This window comes from Erigeron canadensis, chromosome 9, assembly GCF_010389155.1.
Source record: "Erigeron canadensis isolate Cc75 chromosome 9, C_canadensis_v1, whole genome shotgun sequence".
In the NCBI taxonomy this organism is placed as follows: domain Eukaryota; kingdom Viridiplantae; phylum Streptophyta; class Magnoliopsida; order Asterales; family Asteraceae; genus Erigeron; species Erigeron canadensis.
In genome coordinates this window covers 29,820,485-29,839,943 of record NC_057769.1, presented here as the reverse complement: position 1 = coordinate 29,839,943, position 19,459 = coordinate 29,820,485, and the positions used below count along the sequence as shown (strand labels likewise).

The 19,459-nt window shown below is 33.6% G+C and overlaps 2 protein-coding genes and 1 pseudogene across 2 annotated transcripts; 1 reads left to right on the top strand and 2 right to left on the bottom strand.

Annotated features, from left to right (window-relative positions):
* The first annotated feature begins 429 nt into the window (after positions 1–429).
* Positions 430–3,899, top strand: LOC122581735 (transcription initiation factor TFIID subunit 7-like). Its single transcript, XM_043754003.1, has 6 exons — positions 430–645; positions 1,029–1,149; positions 1,594–1,727; positions 1,808–1,927; positions 2,396–2,465; positions 3,635–3,899. The coding sequence occupies exons 2-6, from the start codon at positions 1,041–1,043 to the stop codon at positions 3,802–3,804; spliced, it is 603 nt and encodes a 200-aa protein (XP_043609938.1). The 5' UTR covers positions 430–645; positions 1,029–1,040; the 3' UTR covers positions 3,805–3,899.
* Positions 3,900–5,266: 1,367 nt separating this feature from the next.
* On the bottom strand, positions 5,267–7,209 carry LOC122583528 (annotated as a pseudogene).
* A 586-nt stretch (positions 7,210–7,795) lies between these two features.
* Positions 7,796–14,312, bottom strand: LOC122581894 (BTB/POZ domain-containing protein At4g08455-like). The gene is made up of 2 exons (XM_043754211.1): positions 13,843–14,312; positions 7,796–8,541 (listed from the first exon to the last, which is right to left on the bottom strand). Exons 1-2 carry the CDS (start codon positions 14,233–14,235, stop codon positions 8,047–8,049), a joined length of 888 nt encoding a protein of 295 aa, XP_043610146.1. The 5' UTR covers positions 14,236–14,312; the 3' UTR covers positions 7,796–8,046.
* Between the last annotated feature and the right edge of the window lie 5,147 nt (positions 14,313–19,459).

Below are 19,459 nucleotides of genomic sequence, written 5' to 3'. Positions count from 1 at the left end.
ATTACCCTTTTTGTTATAGTTTTTACTATTAATTAGTAAAAATAATTAAGGGACACATGTTAATCTCACACTTTGTCTTACTTGTTTTATGTTAATAGTTGTTTTATTTTACCCCTAACCTAGATAATAGTATTATCAATGTATAATCATGGCCATAATATATTGGGAAGTGATAATTATACCATTATTTTTGATTCATCTATCACAATATACAAATTTTATAACCGACTGTATAAGTCAATAATGCATACTTGCTGTAGATATATCAAAATTTGTGGTACAGACATCACTTCCGTAACATATTTCAATCTCAAGTAATGAAAGTTCACGAGACTTTGGACATCCAACAACTAAACATTTTTATCATTAGAGTTAACATATCTTTTGGCTTCATTTTTTTTTTTTTTTAAATCGCTAGTCAAAGTTCATATACTTGGAAGAATGGAAGGTCGGATAGTTGACAAAGTTGTCGTTTTTGGAAAATAAAGAATATCCACGAATGTCGGTCCGGGTTATATCGGATCCTGTCTATTTCAAACATCCCCCAAAATTCCTTACACAATTGCAGGTCAGGGTTCCATAAATTCTCGAAAATTTAATCTACTTTGTATACTCACCACGATCATCAATTCATCATCAAACTAGGTAATATCCTTATTATTATCATTATTATTTTCTGTTAATTTTCACTTAATTTCACATAACCTTCTATTTGAATTCAAATATATTCCTTTTATCAAGTCACCACACATAAAGTATTCAGCTTGCTATTTTATTGTATGTATTTTGTTACCTCATATAACTTGTAAAATATAATAAAAAAATTTGCAAAAATTTGAAAAATTGTTTTGAAAGTCGGATACATATAATAGCATATTGTGATTAGTTTGATACATTTTGATGCACTTAACGCTATATAAATCATTTCGTCATTATAAATAGTACTCTGCAATAAGAAAGACCGGGGTTTCGCTTTATTTACTTGAGAAAAAGTTTACGTTGTTAAGTGTACAAATCTTTCGTGACAGTTGTCGAAAAAAATGGAGGAACAGTTCATACTGAGAGTGCCACCGTCTGTCGCAGAGCGTATAAATCGTCTTTTAGATGAGAGCACATCGGACGACAAGTCACTTGATTTGTCTTTCTCTGGTAAGATATAAGTATAACTTATGCTTTGTTGTAATTTTATTCCTGAGTTCATTTTAATCTTGTTTTGCTCATTTCAGTGTCAATTATTTGTATCTGCGATACAATAGATATATGTGAGTGGTGAGATCAACATGTGTTTATCTCTCATTGTGTTGTTCCTTCATCTACTCAATAGATATATGTGAGTGATCTCACCACTCACATAATCAGATACATCATGTCGAAGTAAAAGATTTTGAAGTTAGTCTTTTATCTTTGAGTTGTTAACTAACCACTTACATTCAGTTAATATGAGGTACGTGAGAGAAGAATCGCTTGTTTATATAATCATAAAATTTTGAGTTATGGCTTTTTTTTTTTTTTTTTTTTTCACATTTCATTGCTGAATGTTTCTCTGTTAAGTGCTTTGAACATAAATTCTGCTATTTGTTTTCGCTAATGCAGATGATGGGAGGAGTGGCACATTCGCAATAGGTGATGACCATTTTTCTGCGTCTCTCTTGGACCTTCCTTGCATCGTGGAATCTTATAAGACTTATGATGACAGTGTTCTGATCAAAACTGCAGACGTTGGCCAAGTAGGCTGTGTTTCTTATGCTTGTTTCAAGCAAACATGGTTGGTTTATTTCAGTCCAGTAACACAAGTATATTGTGACAGATGATTATGGTCAGAGATGAGGGTGATCCTGCTCCAGATGTGGTGGATTATCGCCATGGTCTTACCCCACCAATGAGAGATGCTCGGAGACGAAGATTTAGGAGGGAACCTGATCTAAATGTATGATTTCCCTTCATCCATAACTGTTTTTTGTTTGAGTTCGATCTAGAGGCGTCGATCTGAACCATTGATTTGGGTTCTGTCACATCTTTGAAGGTTTAAATGGGTAAAGCGAAAAGTGACCGCTCAAACGAGTTGCAAAAAATTAAAACAATTTAAGTCATCGTAAAAAAATTTTAAGTTGAAATATACTCTAAGTTTTGTCATCGTCTTTGACACACTATGTATCAAAAAAATGAAGGTTAAAACTTTGTACAAAAAGCATCTCAGGTCAACTCAACCTGACCCATTTCAACTCATAAACTTTATGCCTGTTTTTACAGGAACCCCTTTGACCTGTATCTCGCCCGACCCATTTTGCTACCTCTAAATTTTCTACATGTTGACGTGTTGTGCGTTCCCATTTTGTGATTGGTTTTATGTCGAAAGAGGATAGCTAACTGATAGTAATATTGATATCCTATGCAGCCTGAACTTGTCCGGCGAGTTGAGAAAGATCTGCTGAACATCATGAATGGCCGAACAGCTGAAAATTTTGATATCCTTCCCTGCTGGCAAGTTTAGTTAATTTTCCACATGTTGCAAGCTGCTAAAATGCGTTTTAGTGAAACATCTCTTGGTCTTTGTTAGGAATTAAACTGCGGTTTACTTAACTAGAAGCTTTTCCTCAAATATAGTATAGCCAACACCACATCTGAAGCTTTTCTACGTGTGTTTTGATGCACTCGATCTGGGAAATTTGTCAGTTGTGTTAGATCTGTGGCGGCCTTGGTCCTTTTAACTATCCAGCGTTAAGTAGTTGGCTGCCGCCACCTTACTATATATTGTCAAGTTAAAAGGAGTATTTATTTCTATGTTTATAAGGCAACCATTAGAAAGATAACGTGTTGGTGAAACCAGAGAGAGAATGTGTTGATGAAACCATTTTCTGTATTAGGTCAGTAGTACCACATTTATACCAGTACCGGGTACTACCGGTCCCAAACTCGTCTAAAACGATCCCACTGCCGTTTTGTTTCGTTCAGAACAATGCCAGAAATTCGTCCTCAAGTTTAAGAGTGTGTCAAATAGCTTGGTTCGATCCTAACTTTAAGAGTGGTAGAGGCTTATGCTCTTAGAGTGGAGGCTCAATCCTAGGCTTATGAGTAGTTTAGAATATTTGGTGTGTAATAGATTAGGACTTTTTTGTTCAAGAAAAAAGAGTGTTAAATAGCTGGTCAATCACATTCTGTAATCAGTTTTTCTCGAGTTAAAGATTTTTCCTTGATAGGAGAACACTAGCATAAGAATGTCTACTACCTATTCAGTATTTACCTATGTCCCTCATGGGACTTGAGCCCGCAACCTTCGGCCGAGGACCCTTGGTACAGGTGTATGGCTTAGGCCAAAGCCTTATTGGTAAAGTTCCAAAAAGGCTTGAGTGCTTGACAGATACCTTGTTTTGAGTCCTGACATGATGAATCAAGTAGAAACAGGACTTAAGAATTCCTGTAACCGTAATCTCGAAACTTCCCACTTTTCATTCACGATAGTTTGTTTGAGAAATAAGAGTTGTCTGTTTGTGTTGATCATTGATTCACGTTATGAACGGTATTTTCACAAACTAGAATGACTAATTGTTCTCTTAGATTCCCAGTTTTATATATTAATGGCGCTTCAAATTCTATACTGTTGGATCCTCCTATATTCCTTGACATAAAGTTTTACATAAGGAAATGGCTGGGCAAGAGGAAGGTGGTGATGAGAGTGCTCGCAATGACAAGACAAATTCAGCACCAGCACCAGCACCCGCTGCAAAACCTGGTGTTTCAGAGGCTGGAACAAATGCTGCAGAGCCCGAGAGAAGTGATACTGACGAGTCTGATGATTCAATGTAACATGTACATGTATCTATGTCAATACGCGTGTATATAAACACACTAAACCTGCACATTGAATAAAATTTATGTAATATCGTGGTCTGCGGCGTCAAGTCTAGGTTTGTGGAGTTCTCTATCTTGCTTTCATATTGTCATGTAATAATCTTTAGGTCAGTGTCCTATACACAAACCTTGCATACAGTTAGCAATGATCTGAGATGAACCGTCTGGAGAACTTAAACCCATACGCCTCACTGCCTCAGTTAGAATTGTTGACCATGAAATCAATTTCATTTTGGAATTTTTATTCTTCTATATACTCTATGAATGCAACTATGCAAGCATGCATCAAGTCATAATTATAAACCCTATGTGCCTAAGATATGCCTCTGTATTAGGCAGCATGGTAATGTCAGTTGTATACTATAATTCTATAAACCAAACAAACATATTTTTTCTAGGTGGAACGTTTATCAATTCGCCAATACCACGACATTGGTGACTGGTCTTGATATGTCACCAGGTGTGGCGTCTCACTAAGAGACCACACAGACCATACCATTCAGGTGTGGGTGGATATATGTATAATGAAGATTGCCTCCATGGCTTCATCCATGATTAGGGATTCCTTCGTACCTCGGGTCCTCAGCCCATTTTGATTCTAAACCCACCTAATGTATTCAAAAAAAATTGCAACTCCGAAACTTTCACGTTTATGAACAACACACTTGTGTTCCCTTCAGTATATTTATATGAAATCAAGATATCAAATTACAATTTTTTCTTTTTTTCAATCTGGATTTACAGTCATGTACTCATGTTGAAACAAAGTGGCATGCAATTTATGTTAAAAACGGTGTGGTAATTAATGTTCTCATGAACATTCGGTGTCTTGCATTGTTTGCTTAGACAATATTGTTGTTGGTCTATTTTGTCACGCATCAGCACGTTGATATATAAAGGTTTCAACCCAACAAATTCATTTTCTTGATTTGCTTCCAATCTTGTGGTGTGTAATTGTGTAAATCCAACAAAGATTTATGAAATTTCAGGTTTCTTATCTTTGTTCTCTAAAAAATAAACATAGTAGCCTGTACACAGTTCATAAAAAGTGAGATGTGTGTATTAAATATCAAAATAAGAATACGCGTTGACATGAGCAATCCTAAGTCACGAAAGGAAGATTCAGGTATTCAAAAGTTACAATTTATATTGGGTAATTTCATATGTTACAAATTTATATTTAAGTCAAAATAAAATAAATATATACGAGTAATATTTAGATATGTGTAAGTCAATGAACACACTCAAAGATATGTAGTAGAGAAAAGAAAGGTAACAAAATTCACAAACACAAGTTTGAAAAGTTCCTACATTTAGTTTTCCCAAAACTTGCTCTACAAGAGATAATACACAGGTAACATAGAAGCAAGTCAACAGGTTTGTTTGGACCCACTATATTGTAGACTAGGCTAGACTCTAATAATTCTCGAGTCACACATGCCATTCACAGTTTGATCCCCTACTTTGTGTATTAGTGTATATTTAACAATCTTGATGGAGACAATTAGCTATGGTGATTTTAATTCTCAGCTTTTTATTACCTTAGCAGCAGCAGCAGCAGCAGCAGCAGCAGTGTTGACTTGTTTAGACAAGTAAGCTTCATAAATTCCCACAAGAAGTCGAGGATCTTTCTCTACAAGCTCTTGATATTCTTCACGCTTACTTAGCTTATCAATATTGTCCAAAGTTAAAAATGATATGCAGCATCAAGCAAGCTTTTTGCATTATGCTGATGTGCAAATGAGTAGCTTATAAGTGAACTTTCCCAATTGAGCTTTGAAATCAAGAACTTCTCACAGTAAGTCTTTTGATGCCTCACTTCATATTTATCAGCTAAACTCAACATATTGCAAGCCATTTCATCATCAAGAAATGCCTCAGCTGTGTATAGATAGTTGACAAAGGCACGAAGGGCATTGTATGATACATCACTAAGTTTAATGGTGCCACCTAGGCTTTCTTCCATTTCAGTTTCTAGCATGGCTCTGAACACTGGTGGACCGGCTCTCCTGTTCATTAAAACAGATATGTATACATAAGAGCTGACACACTCGATAGAAGTAGAAAACAGATTTGATAATTTCACTTCAGGCAACTCTCAACCTGTATGACCAATTTCATTTGTAATTTTCACGTTTATTTGAGCCAAAAAAAGGGCTAAACATACTCCAAAACTCCCTTATTTATATGGGTTGACATTACCATCTTTGAGTAACAGGATACAACAATAAGTAGACTATAGAAACATTTGCCTAGGCTACGGCCATGAGTTGTTATATCCTACTGGATAGTAACTTCATAGAGTTGAAAATAGTTCTATCAATCTATCATGTAACAGAGCATGTCAAAGACACGAAGATAAATACGATAACTTTCTGAAAGCAACATGGTGAAAGTTGTGCAAAAACACAGGTAGATGCAATATAATAGAAGTGACCAGTAGAAGTGGCAAAAACGGAAGGGTTGGACAGTTTGGGTGAAGTAGACAAATCACATAGTCTTAAAATTAGGATTTTATGCAAGGACAAATTAATTTAGAAGTTTCAACCATTAAGAAATCCCAACTACTAGAATTGCAGGAAATTTGTTGTGACTTTCTTTGTTTAACATCTAATCCTTTAAGAATCCAGCCCTGATTCATATAAGAATTATACATGGCAACAACAGATTTGGAAGAAGGGGTGCAGAATGTCATACTGAAGGTCATGGTCTGACCGATACAATGTGCCAAATGCAATCTGAAACAGATAAGTGTGTCACCATAATGATGGAACATTTTGCCAAAAAAAGCTTCGCGATTTCTTGTTTCAATACCACATCAATGCATGAATGATGGATCCAATCTCTAAAAGAGCATCTGAAATCCGCAATGGCAGAGATAGAATTAAGAAGGATAAGGGGCAAAAAGTCTTCACTGGTCTAGCAAAACCTGCGACAACCGAAGGTAAATGTAGCAAATTTATCTAGAAGTTTTGTAGCTGAAAACTGGTGCCACTCATAACACAAACACTAATTGCAAATGACTGTTATCGAGCCCAGGGAGGGATAGTTGAATGGAAGAAACATCCACAGTAGGCATCAAACCATGACCCCGTTGTTCTGGGGCTAGTCAAAGAAATCTAGTTTTGTGTGTAGAAAGTTAAGCCAATGATTATACAAATGTTATACGAACACACAAACTGGAACGTTAATCATTTCACAAATACCACCACACTGGTCTTGATATGTCACCCGGTGTGGTGTCTCACTAAGTGACCGCACAGACCATACCGTCCAGTGGTCCAGGTGTGGGGTAGATATATGTATAATGAACTAATGAAGATGCCCTCCATGGCTTCATTCCTTCATACCTCGTCCCATTTTGATTTTTAAACCACCTAATTTTATTTTTTTTGAAAATAATTTGCATCTCCGAAGCTTTCACATTTGCGAATAACACACTTCTATTCCCCCTTCAACATATTTTCATGATATCGAATTACAAAATTTTTTTCACTTCAACACATTTTTATGATATCAATTACCACTTTTTTTTTTCAATTCTAATTTTTTGCGGTTTGCTGCCATAGGGCATAATATACACGACTCTTTTGTGATCATGAATATTCAGTGATGATGCATTCTTTTGCTTAGACAAGTTATACTATTGTTGATGGTCTATTGTCACACATTGGCACGTTGATATAAAGGTAATACTTTTCCAGCCCAATACTTTCATTTTCTTGATTTGCTTCCACTATTGTGGTGAAAATCTACCAAAATATTATAGAAATTCAGGTTTCTTATCTTTGATCTCTAAATAACAAACATAGTAAACTTCTACAAAGTTTATATAATAAACATAGTAGCTTCTACAATTTATAAAAAGTGAGATTTGTGTAATAAACATCAAAATAAGAATACCTGTTGACATGAGCAATCTTAAGTCAATGAACACACGATATTGTAGTAGAGAAAAGAAAAGGTAACAAAATTCACAAACACAACTTGTTTGACAAGTTCCTACATTTAGTTTTCCCAAAACTTGCTCTACAAGAGATCTGAGTAATACACGGATAACATAGAAGCAAGTCAACAAGTCTGTTTGGACCCACTATATTGTAGACTAGACTCTAGTAATTCTCAAGTCACACATGCCATTCACAGTTTGACCCCCTACTTTTGTGTATATTTAACAATCTTGATGAAGACAATTAGCTATGGTGATTTCAATTCTCGGCTTTTAATTACCTTAACATCATGGCTAGAAGCAGCGGCAGTGTTAACTTGTTTAGACAAGTAAGCTTCATAAATTTCCACAAGAAGTCGAGGATCTTTCTCTACAAGCTCTTGATATTCTTCACGCTTACTTAGCTTATCCATATTGTCCAAAATTAATGATAATGCAGCATCAAGCAAGCTTTTTGCATTATGCTGATGCGCAAATGAATAGCTTATAAGTGAACTTTCCCAATTGAGCTTTGAAATCAAGAACTTCTCACAGTAAGTCTTTAAATGCCTCACTTCATATTTATCAGCTAAAATTAACAGATTGCAAGCCATTTCATCATCAAGAAATGCTTCAGCTGTATATAAATAGTTGACAAAGGCACGAAGGGCATCGTATGATACATCACTAAGTTTGATGGTGCCACTTAGGCTTTCTTCCATTTCAGTTTCAAGCATGGCTCTGAACACTGGTGAACGGCTTGCCTGTTCATTAAAAAAAACATACAAGAACTGACACACTTGATAGAAGTAGAAAACAGATACGATAAATTTCATATAGGAAGCAAAACATAGACCTTGTAATAAAAACAAAAGTCAAACATAGTTTACAAACATGCTTAGGACTGGCAAAGCACTTACAACTGTGAAAGATTCACCGACTTCCATAGTTTATTTACTTTGAGGTTACACATTTGGTCAGAGTTGTTTGATGAGTTGCAACGGGACAGGTCAAGTTGAGCAACCACTTTTTTGTGTGGAATATGATCGCAAATACTATAAAATACTAATTATCTTTTGTCCAACTTCTAAATTTTTTAAACAAAGTGAGGAGGTTGTGCATTTTCTTTAACCTGTATGGCCGATTTCATTTTTAACTTTCACGTTTATTTGAGCCAAACAAGAGCTAAAGATACTCCAAAAATTGCTCATCATAAGTAAATGGTTTGGGATAACCACCTTTGAGTAACAGGGTAGAACAATAGCTAGATTATATAAACATTTGCCCAGGCTCTGCCTTGAGTTGTTATATCCTACTGCATAGTAACTTCATAGATTTAAATATAGTTCTAGACTTCTATCAATTTATCATGTAACATAGCCGCAGGAGCATGTTAAGGACATGTAGATCGAATATAACAGAAGTGACAAGTATAAGTGGCAGAAACGGAAGGGTTAGGCAGGTTGGGTGAAGCAGACAAATCAACTAGTCTTAAAATTAGGATTTTATGAAGGACCAATTAAAATAGAGGTTCGATCATTAAGAGATCCCAACTACTCGAATTGCAGTATATATCGTTGTGATTTCTTTGTTTGACAAATAATCCAATCAGAATCCAGCTCTGTTTCATACAAAAATTGTACATGGTAACAACAGATTTGGAAGGAGTGCAGAATGTCATACACAAGGTCAATGTCTGACAAATGCAGTGTGAAATGCAATATGAAATGAAATAATTGTGTCACCGTAATAATGGAACATTTTGCAAAGAAGAAGCATCGCAACTTTTGTTGGTTCAACAGCACATCAATGCATGGATCCAATCTCTAAAAGAGCATCTAAAATCTGTAATGGCAGGGATAAGATTAGAAAGGAATAAGTGGCAAAAAGTCATCATTGGTCCAGCAAAACCAGCGACAACCAAAGATAAAGGTGGCAAATCGAGAAGCTTTGTAGTTGAAAACTGGTGCCACTCATAACAAAAAAACTAATCACAAATGACTGTTATCGAGCACAGGGAAAGATAGTTGAATGGAAGAAACATGCACAGTAGGCTTGAAATCTTAACCCCATTGTTCTGAGGGTAGTCAAAGAAATCTTTTTTTTGTGTGTAGAAAGTTAAGCCAATGAATTTTTAATAGCATATGGTGACCTGGCAATGGAGATTACTCTGACATAGATGGAGTAGGTGCCAAAGAATCAGAAAACAAAATGCTTCAAGTTAAAGTTGAATGTTGAGGGTGTAAAGAAATCTCCAAGACAGAAAGTGGATGGTGTATATTATTAGAGAAGGGGACGTTAGAGAAAAAGGTATAATATCGTCTTGGAAAAAAACAGATTGGAAGAGAACAAAACAACCAAGTATAAAAGGATAATATATATATATAAGTATATATATATATATATATCCTTCTAAAAGTAAGAGTACCCAATAGATAGACACTAGAGAGACTTGTCTCTAGCAATAGATAAAACAACTTTGGCACACAAGTCTTAGAAAAATAAGTGCATAATAGATAGTAAAGTCAACATTTCAAGGAATGATACTTGTGAAATAGACTCGTCCATAAGTGAACTTAAAGACAAAGAATAGAGGAGGCGTAAGCTAAATTGAGGACAAACCTTCAGAGTTACTATATGGAGACATTGAGTCATAAGAAAGAAACAAAAGCTTGTAGAGCTGTGCATGAAAGATAAATGAATGTACCATGATCCACAACATTTTAGACTTGACAAAGAATCCATGATGGCATCGTAAGGGCAGATGAAAAGATAAAATACATTAATTAAAAATGAAAAGAAGAAACTAGTGTATGATCTTATTCGCTATGTATGATTCATGCACCCACTCTGAATCAACGAGAAAAGTGCCCCTTATTCAAAAAACACATACTTTTAAGCTAGAAAACACTCAATAGTAGCCTCAATACATACTGTATATAAAACTACAAGAAATTAATTATAACCCAGTAGCGAAAACTGATCAAATCCAACCAACGACCCTTCCAATCCTATGTTTTAACCGATAACAAAAGCAGCATAGCTAAACCGGGAGTGTCAGTCCAATTCTAGGTTTAGGAATTTCACATTTTCAACCATCTCCAAGCCAGTTGCCTAGTGGTAACATATAAAAGCTTATCATTGGCCATATTATCGTCTCCATCGAACCCTAACATAACTAACCTCATAATCCAACTAACATAAATTAGTACGTAAATTAACCCCTAACTAGGTTTCGGCATTTCCAACCATCTCCATACATACAGAACGTTATCATCAGCCGTATTATCGGCTACATCAAACCCCAACTAACATGTATCTATAATTCTATATATCACATTCAACCTTATAATAATCCAACTAAACTAAAATATAAGTAAATAAAAAAACTTATATAGAGAAAATAGAAAGACTAACCAAAACAAATTTATTAGCAGGGACCGGAACAGAATTAGTGACGGGTTTACCGGAATCAACATCAATAGCGACCAAAACGACGTTGGTGAATACAGGGGAAGATCTATTATTATTATTATAATTATTATGATTAGGTGGGTCCCAAAACCTAAGGAAATTGACTTTAGATTTAAGTTCTTCAATTTCACGTTTCAATTCTTCTTCAGTTCACTTGCTTCTTCATAACATTCCCTGCAAGTTCCAGCATCTTCTGTCTCATATTCTTCTTTACACAACACGCATTTCATCATTTCCTCCTCCTCTTCTTCTTCTTCTTCCTCCTCCTCCTCCTCACTGCTTTCTTCGGATGAGTCAGATAACGCCGGAACGGGGGCGGGGTGGTGTCCGAGCATTTTGGTTTGTTATGTTTGATTGTTTAATAACAGCCTAATGTTATTCTATGGTTTTCACGTTTATTTGAGCCAAAAGGGGGTAAACATATTCCAAAACTCCCTTATTCATAAGTATATGGGTTGACATTACCACCTTTGAGTAACAGGATAGAACAATAAGTAGACTATAGAAACATTTGCCTAGGCTATGGCCATGAGTTGTTATATCCTACTGGATAGTAACTTCATAGAGTTGAAAATAGTTCTATCAATCTATCATATAACAGAGCCGCAAGAGCATGTCAAAGACACGAACATAAATACGAGAAAATTTCTGTAAGCAACATGGTGAAAGTTGTGCAAAAACACAAGTAGATGCAATATAACAGAAGTAAATAGTAGTAGTGGCAAAAACGGAAGGGTTGGACAGTTTGGGTCAAGCAGACGATTCACATAGTCTTAAAATTAGAATATTATGCAAGAACAAATTAATTAGAGGCTTCAACCATTAAGAGATCCCAACAACTAGAATTGCAGAAAATATTGCTGTGATTTTCTTTGTTTAACATCTAATCCAATGAGAATCCAGCCTGATTCATATAAAAATTGTACATGGCAACAACAGATTTGGAAGAAGGGGTGCAGAATGTCGTACTCAAGGTCATGGTCTGACAGATACAATGTGCCAAATGCAATCTGAAACGAATAAGTGTGTCACCATAATGATGGAACATTTTGCACAAACAAAAAATCATCACAATTTCTTGTTGTTTCAACACCACATCAATGCATGGATCCAATCTCTAAAAGAGCATCTGAAATCCGAAATGGCAGAGATAGAATTAGAGAAGGATAAGTGGCGAAAAATCTTCACTGGTCCAGCAAAACCTGCGACAACCGAAGGTAAATGTGGCAAATTTATCGAGAAGTTTTGTAGCTGAAAACTGGTGCCACTTATAACACAAACACTAATCGCAAATGACTGTTATCGAGCCCAGGGAGGGATAGTTGAATTGAAGAAACGTGCAAAGTAGGCATCAAATCATGACCCAGTTGTTCTGGGGGTAGTCAAAGAAACCTATTTTTGAGTGTAGAAAGTTAAGCCAATGAAGATTTTAGTAGCATGCGGCGGCGACCTGGCAATGGAGGTTGCTCAGACTTAGATGGAGTAGGTGTCAGTCAGAAATCAGAATGCTTCAAGGAGTTAGAGTTGGATGTTGAGGGTGTAGAGAAATCTCCAAAGACAGAATGTAGATGGTGTATATTATTAGAGAAAGGGACACGAGAGAAAAAAGGTACATCGTCTTGGAAAAAACATATTTGAGAGACTTGTGTCTAGATATAAAAGGATAAAACAATTTTGGTACACAAGTGTCAGAAATATAAGTGCGTAAAACTTTAAAAGATAGCAAAGTTGACATTTCAGAATGATACCGACTCATCTATAAACTAACAGCTTTGTGAAACAGACTCATCCATAAGTGAACTCCAGTCGAGAGTTTAGACAAAGAATAGAGGAGACGTAATTGAGGAAAAACTCATAGTTACGATATGGAGACATTAAGTCATAAGAAAGAAACAAAAGCTTGTAGAGTTGTGCATGAAAAAAATGATTGTAACCATGATCCACAACATTTTGGACTTAACAAAGAATCCACAATTGTATCGTAAGGGCAGATGAAAGAATAATATGCATTAATTAAAAACGAAAAGAAGAAACTACTATTTGAATCAACGATAGAAGTGCTCCTTATTCAAAAAACACATGCTATTTAAGCTAGTGAAGCACTCAATAGTTATATAAAACAAACGCAATTAACTATAAACCAGTAGTGAAAACTGATCAAATCCGACTGACAACGACCCTTCCAATCCTATGTTTTAACCGGTAACAAAAGCAGCATAACTAAACCGGGAGTGTCACTCCAATTCTAGGTTTCGGTATTTTCACATTTTCAACCATCTCCAAGCCGATGGCCTAGTAGTAACATATAGAACCTTATCATATTATCGGCTCCGTCAAACCCTAACTAACCTCATAATCCAACTAAACTAAAACAGTACGTAAATAAACCCTAACTAGGTTCTGTGGTTTAGGCAATTTTAAACATCTCCATGGCGGCCTACCGCCTACATATAGAACGTAATCATTGGCCGTAATATCAGCTCCATCAATCAAACCGTAACTAACATGTATCTATAATTCTATATATCGCATTCAACCTCATAATAACCAAAACAGATAAAAACATATATAGAGAAAATAGAAAGACTGACCAAAACAGACTTATTAGCAGGGACCGGAACAGAATTAGCAACGGGTTTACCGGAATCAGCATCAACAGCGACCAAAACGACGTCGGTGAATACTGGTGCAGATCTATTATTATTATAATTATTATGATTAGGTGAGCCCCAAAACCTAAGGAAATTGACTTTGGATTTAAGTTCTTCAATTTCACGTTTCAATTCTTCTTCAGTTTCACTTGCTTCTTCGTAACATTCCCTGCAAGTTCCCGCATCTTCTGACTTGTATTCTTCTTTACACGACACGCATTTCATCATTTCCTCCTCTTCTTCTTCTTCCTCTTCCTCCTGCTCACTGCTTTCTTCTTCTGACGAGTGAGAAGACGGAATATAGTTACGGCGGCGGTGACGGTGGCCGAGCATTTGGGTTTGTTTTGTTTGATTGTTTGGTGAGAAAATATGCTATGCAACTATGCAAAGTTTTTCACTTTTCATTTGAGAATTTTTTTTTTCGTTTTTCACTTTTTCTAAGTAAGTTATTTTTTTGGTATACTCCCCTATAAAATAAATTGTTTCCTCCTCCTCTTTAATTTTACCCTTCATCTTAAACAGTTAAAATCAACGGTCAAGATCAAAATTAATCACCATTTCAAAAATAGCTTTCATTATCTATAATACCTTATAAAGCAAACTGGATTCCTCCTTTAACTTAATTAAGAACCTGATAAGACAAAAATGCCCTTAAATAATCTTCCTTGCTAAGCACCCTCTCACGTAATATACCAACTATGCCCTTCAACCATTTTTGTCTCTAGCAAAGTAAAACCCTATCAACGCCACCACCAGATTGTCTTCCCCACCACCGCCACATTGCGCGGGTACCATGCTCGTTCCTGTATAAATAAGGACATCGAGTTCGTTTGTAATAAGCACAACTTGAATAACACAACCAATTTACAACAATATAGTCCTATATCAATATGTGTTCTTTAAAAGCTATTCAAAACCTTATTATCTTATATCTAATAATAATAATTCTTCTATTTTTCTATATCAATTGTTAACAATTACTTGTACATTAATAGCTACACCATCATCGTCGCTGCATTGCGCGGACTCCAATCTAGTATTTATTATAAATAATTCAAAATTTATGATAAGGATATTACATGTAATAATACTATGACTCATATTAATGGGTTCTCGGCGATTACTAATTTGTTGTGTTTACTAATGAAATTGATTGGTGATGTAGTTTTAATAAAAACTATTTTGATTTATTATTTTTTAAATTTTTAGCTATTTTGATTTTGATTTTAAAACTATGTGTGTTTTTATTTCTAGAGTACGGGGAATGAAATATTCTTTGGAGGGACAATTTTTTGTCATATGGCACCACCATATTCAAACGCAACATTACTTTATCTTAAAGTAAAGAGATAGCTTTCAGTTCTGTTAAGGTTGAAAAAGACTTTCAGCTTTGCAAATGAGTTATGATCAATATTTGATCTTTAAGTTAATGGGTTGGTGCCCATTGATAATGTCTTAAACCTTTCCCCAATTTTCGAATCCCACTTATTACATTTGTAGCTAGGAGTGGATTATTAGGGGGCGGAAATTATGAGTTTCATCTCAGGCATGCATGGTGAATATTGTCCAATTGAATGTTATTGTGGTGTATTGAAAGTTTTCACATTTCCGAACTATACACTTGTTCCCCTTTAGTATATTACGAGTAAAATTTAAAAGAAAAAAAAATATTCAATCTAAATTTATGTTGAATTGTTAAAAACATATTGATACTTGTTATGATTTTATGGTGTAACAACACTAGTGTTGATGTAATGGCGCAATTCCAAAAGCGGAAATGAGAAATCACATACAATAATTTGTATGAAAGTTTAGGTTTCTTATTAATTAAAAAAAATTACACCTATTATAAAAGTACAACTATTTCATGCACGTTAATGACTACCCATAAGTATAGGTGCATAAGTTTTAAAAAATTATGTAAGCATAGTAGTTTCGACACAATTTCTATAAAAATGATACTAGTATTAATATCAATATTAGTTTTAAACATCAATTAAGAGAATAAGAGTACGTGTTGACATCAGCATCCTTAGTCACAAAAGGTAACAACTTTATATCAAAGTCCAAATAAATATATATTATTGAAAATATGTGTAAGTCAATGAACACACTTACACTGTCTTCTTGAGTTCTATTATACAATGAAAAGAAAAGAAAGCAAATGATTACAAAATCAATTGTGTTTTTGAGTTTAATTTAAGGATGGAAAGGAAATGAAATGAAAAAAAATGGAATGATTTTTTAGTTGATTTTGGTTAAAAAAATTTCTCCCCATAAATGGAATGATTTGAGAGGAAGATAATATCACTTTCAATCACTTTCAATCACTTTCAATCATTCTCTAGTACGAGTAGTAGAGAAAAGGTAACAAACTTTACAAATACAACTTCTTTGACAAGTTCCTACATCTGGTTTGCCCAAAACTTGCTCTACAAGAGAATCTAAGTGAAACGCGGGTAACATACAAGTCAATGGGTCTGTTATACGAAGTTTGTCCTATATAACACAAAAGATATAGTTAGAGAACAAAAAATGACTCGAAACATTACTTTAGTATCACACGAATTTTTAACATTTCATCAGTTTTAACCAAATATGATTGCATGGTAATTTTTTTTTTTTTTATCATTTCATATGTTTTGAACAATTTTTTATCATTTCATCCGTTTTAAATTTTTATGATTGCAAGTTGAATTAAAATATCATATTTTTCTAGCTTTCTCATTTTTGTGTTCACCTCAGAAGTTAGTCCTGTCATTTGCCTATTAAATTTAATTGAATTAAACGAAGAATAATTATACATGGAATAGTGCTTTCATAAAATATAGAACCAATAATATTAAAATAAGCTCAGTAAAAATACATATATTGGGGGTCAACAAGAAATTGCACGTCAGCACTTATATCACTACCCGACCGGACCCAACCACAAGGTGTAGTAGTTACGTTGTAAATTTGTAATATTATATTTTATACATTGAAAAAAATATTCATGTAATTTTTTTATTAATATATTTTAAGTCAATTTGAAGATAGTGAATTGAATAACACAATAATTTGTAAATTAAAGTATGCATTGTATTAACAAAACATAAAAAGATATTATACAATATAAAATAAATTTCTTTGTTTGCAATAAAAGATTAAGAACTTTAAATAAGCATTTAGTAAGATATTTTTAATTAAAAATTTTGTAAATTATTTATGACATCATAATTAAAATAAAGAACTTTTAAGTAAAATTAAAGACTTGTCATATCATAATTTTTTCTAAAAATACTTTTAAAAGACAATTGTTTTTTATTTATTATAAAGATCTGAGTTTCTTAATCTTAAAATGTTAGAAAACTCCGAATTTGACGCATTATGCAAGTATAGGTTTAGTTTAAATAAAAATGCGATACTCTTGTTTAGTAATTAGTATATTATGCACTTTCTTTGTCTAGATCTGACACTTTGACCTTTACTTAAATATTTTAAAATGGGCAATTGATTATAAACGTAAAATTAAGAATTTGCATATGAAGTTTCTAAACATATTTCAAGTGATAAAAAAAATTCATTTTGTAACTTAGCATTGCTTATCGAGTTATCGTACCGTATAAAGATAAAGATGTGGGCGACTTGGTGTACATAGGTATAAAATTTGACACATAAGTTTGTTTGATAGTCGTCAACCAATAAAAACTAGAATAAAAATAAAAATAAAGAGTTTGATGAGATGGTTTAAGTCCCACTTCTTATAATTTATAGGGTACCTTGAATTATTAGGGATTATCTAGTCATACGTGTAGTTTGAAAGTAGTAGTTTAGTTTGCCGTTCAAATGAATAAAATTTATCTACAATTTGTTAATTTAGATTAACTTTATATTAGAATTTCTATTTAAAAAATCTTTATAATTATTAACTTTAATTCACCTAAATTGTTTTAACGATATATTAAATTCAAATAATATTAGTTAAAATAAAATTTAATACAATATGCGTATTTTAAATATCACTAAAATCTATCTATTACATACTATAAAATACAAACCCATCAGGGTGGTGGGTTCAAAACTCAATCCCATACTCACTGTACCAAATTAAGTTTTATTTGTGACTTCATATGAAATTTATTTGACAAAATGTTACTGATTTTGTAATGGTTTGCAGAAAGTGAGTTTCAATGTGGTATGAGACTAAGGAACCGGTTCGAAATTGTTTTGGATTATCTGCTCAAACATCATTTGATATATGAGGTTCTTTCTTCACATCGTTTTTCTTTTGTTGGATGCTAGTGAAGATAACCCCAAAACGCATTCTTCAAATGCGGTTTCGTGTCCCATCAAATCTAATAATTTATCAAATACTCGCATAGTCGCATGCCATATTTATTGGATCCCATTTGACAAAGTGCCTTATTTGTACCTCCAATTACATAATTTGACCCCCCAAATAACATTTGCCTATTGTGGTTCAAGATAAAATTCCAAAATCCTCCGCATCTATTATATTAATAAAGAAAGATTGTGATGACATAAGATTTTTTAAAATTTGTATTACCATAAATCCCCTTAATTTAATTATGACATCATCATATTTTTCTATTTAAAATTCAAAATATATTTTTTTAATATATTTTTTTTTCAAATATGCATCATTAATATAGATTTTTATTAAATGTCCAAATTATTATTTAAGATTTTAATCACCTTATTTTTTCGTACAATAGGCAGAAACTATGGTATGTTTTTTTTTCCCGATAACTTTTTTTTTGCGAACCAAATGTGTTTTAACGTGTGTCCACGACTATACAACTTTTGTTTCCATTTTTTTTGTTTTTCGACAACATATTGTAAAGCTACCGGGTATCATTCGGTTTATTTGCAAAACGTCTATCAGTTAACCCGGGTTGAAACCGGGTTGATTAACTAGTTTATCAATATACAAGTTCTCTATTTTGACAACACAATTTTTATATACACCATTTTACATACCAATATCAATAAACGCATCATTTTTGTCAAAAATTTTAAACTTTGTGCCTAGCTTTTTACATTAAGTTTTCCTTTTCTCGATTTGCAGTTATTTTAAGTATATAATTTAATAATTCGATAAAGACAGTTTACATAGTTTCATAATTAAAAAGTATAGATATTGAATAACTACCAAAATTAAGCTTGGGAGTTAAGCTAAAAAAGGCATTGAAAAGTACACACTACACACCTTGGGGGTTATGGAAATCAGTAATGACATAAGCAGTGGCGATAAGTCGAACCAGTCAACCTAATTAAGTGGCCCCTTTAATTTGCAAACTACTTGGACAATATTGACTCACCTTTACTTTGACATCTTCCAACAACATATATAGGCATTGCATATTTGCATTGCCTCTTCGTCTTTTTCTTTTTATATGGTTAACAAAACGTATTTCGTCTAAAATACAATTTGTTATCTCTGGCCAATACTTTGATATGGCATTAATATTCATTAAAAAAAATAAAAATTATTACTGATTCATGTTTATGGATTAAACCGATCTGATGACTGGAAATAACCATGTTAAATTCT

Bases quoted from the DNA above. Each gene is read 5' to 3' on its own strand.
- LOC122581735 (XM_043754003.1), top strand. From the start codon at position 1,041: ATGGAGGAACAGTTCATACTGAGAGTGCCACCGTCTGTCGCAGAGCGT. The intron at 1,928-2,395 runs GTATGATTTCCC...TATCCTATGCAG, and splicing joins GGAGGGAACCTGATCTAAAT to CCTGAACTTGTCCGGCGAGT. The intron at 2,466-3,634 runs ATATCCTTCCCT...ATAAAGTTTTAC, and splicing joins CCGAACAGCTGAAAATTTTG to ATAAGGAAATGGCTGGGCAA.
- LOC122581894 (XM_043754211.1), bottom strand. From the start codon at position 14,235: ATGCTCGGCCACCGTCACCGCCGCCGTAACTATATTCCGTCTTCTCAC. The intron at 8,542-13,842 runs GTCAGTCTTTCT...TTTAATGAACAG, and splicing joins CTGCTAATAAGTCTGTTTTG to GCAAGCCGTTCACCAGTGTT.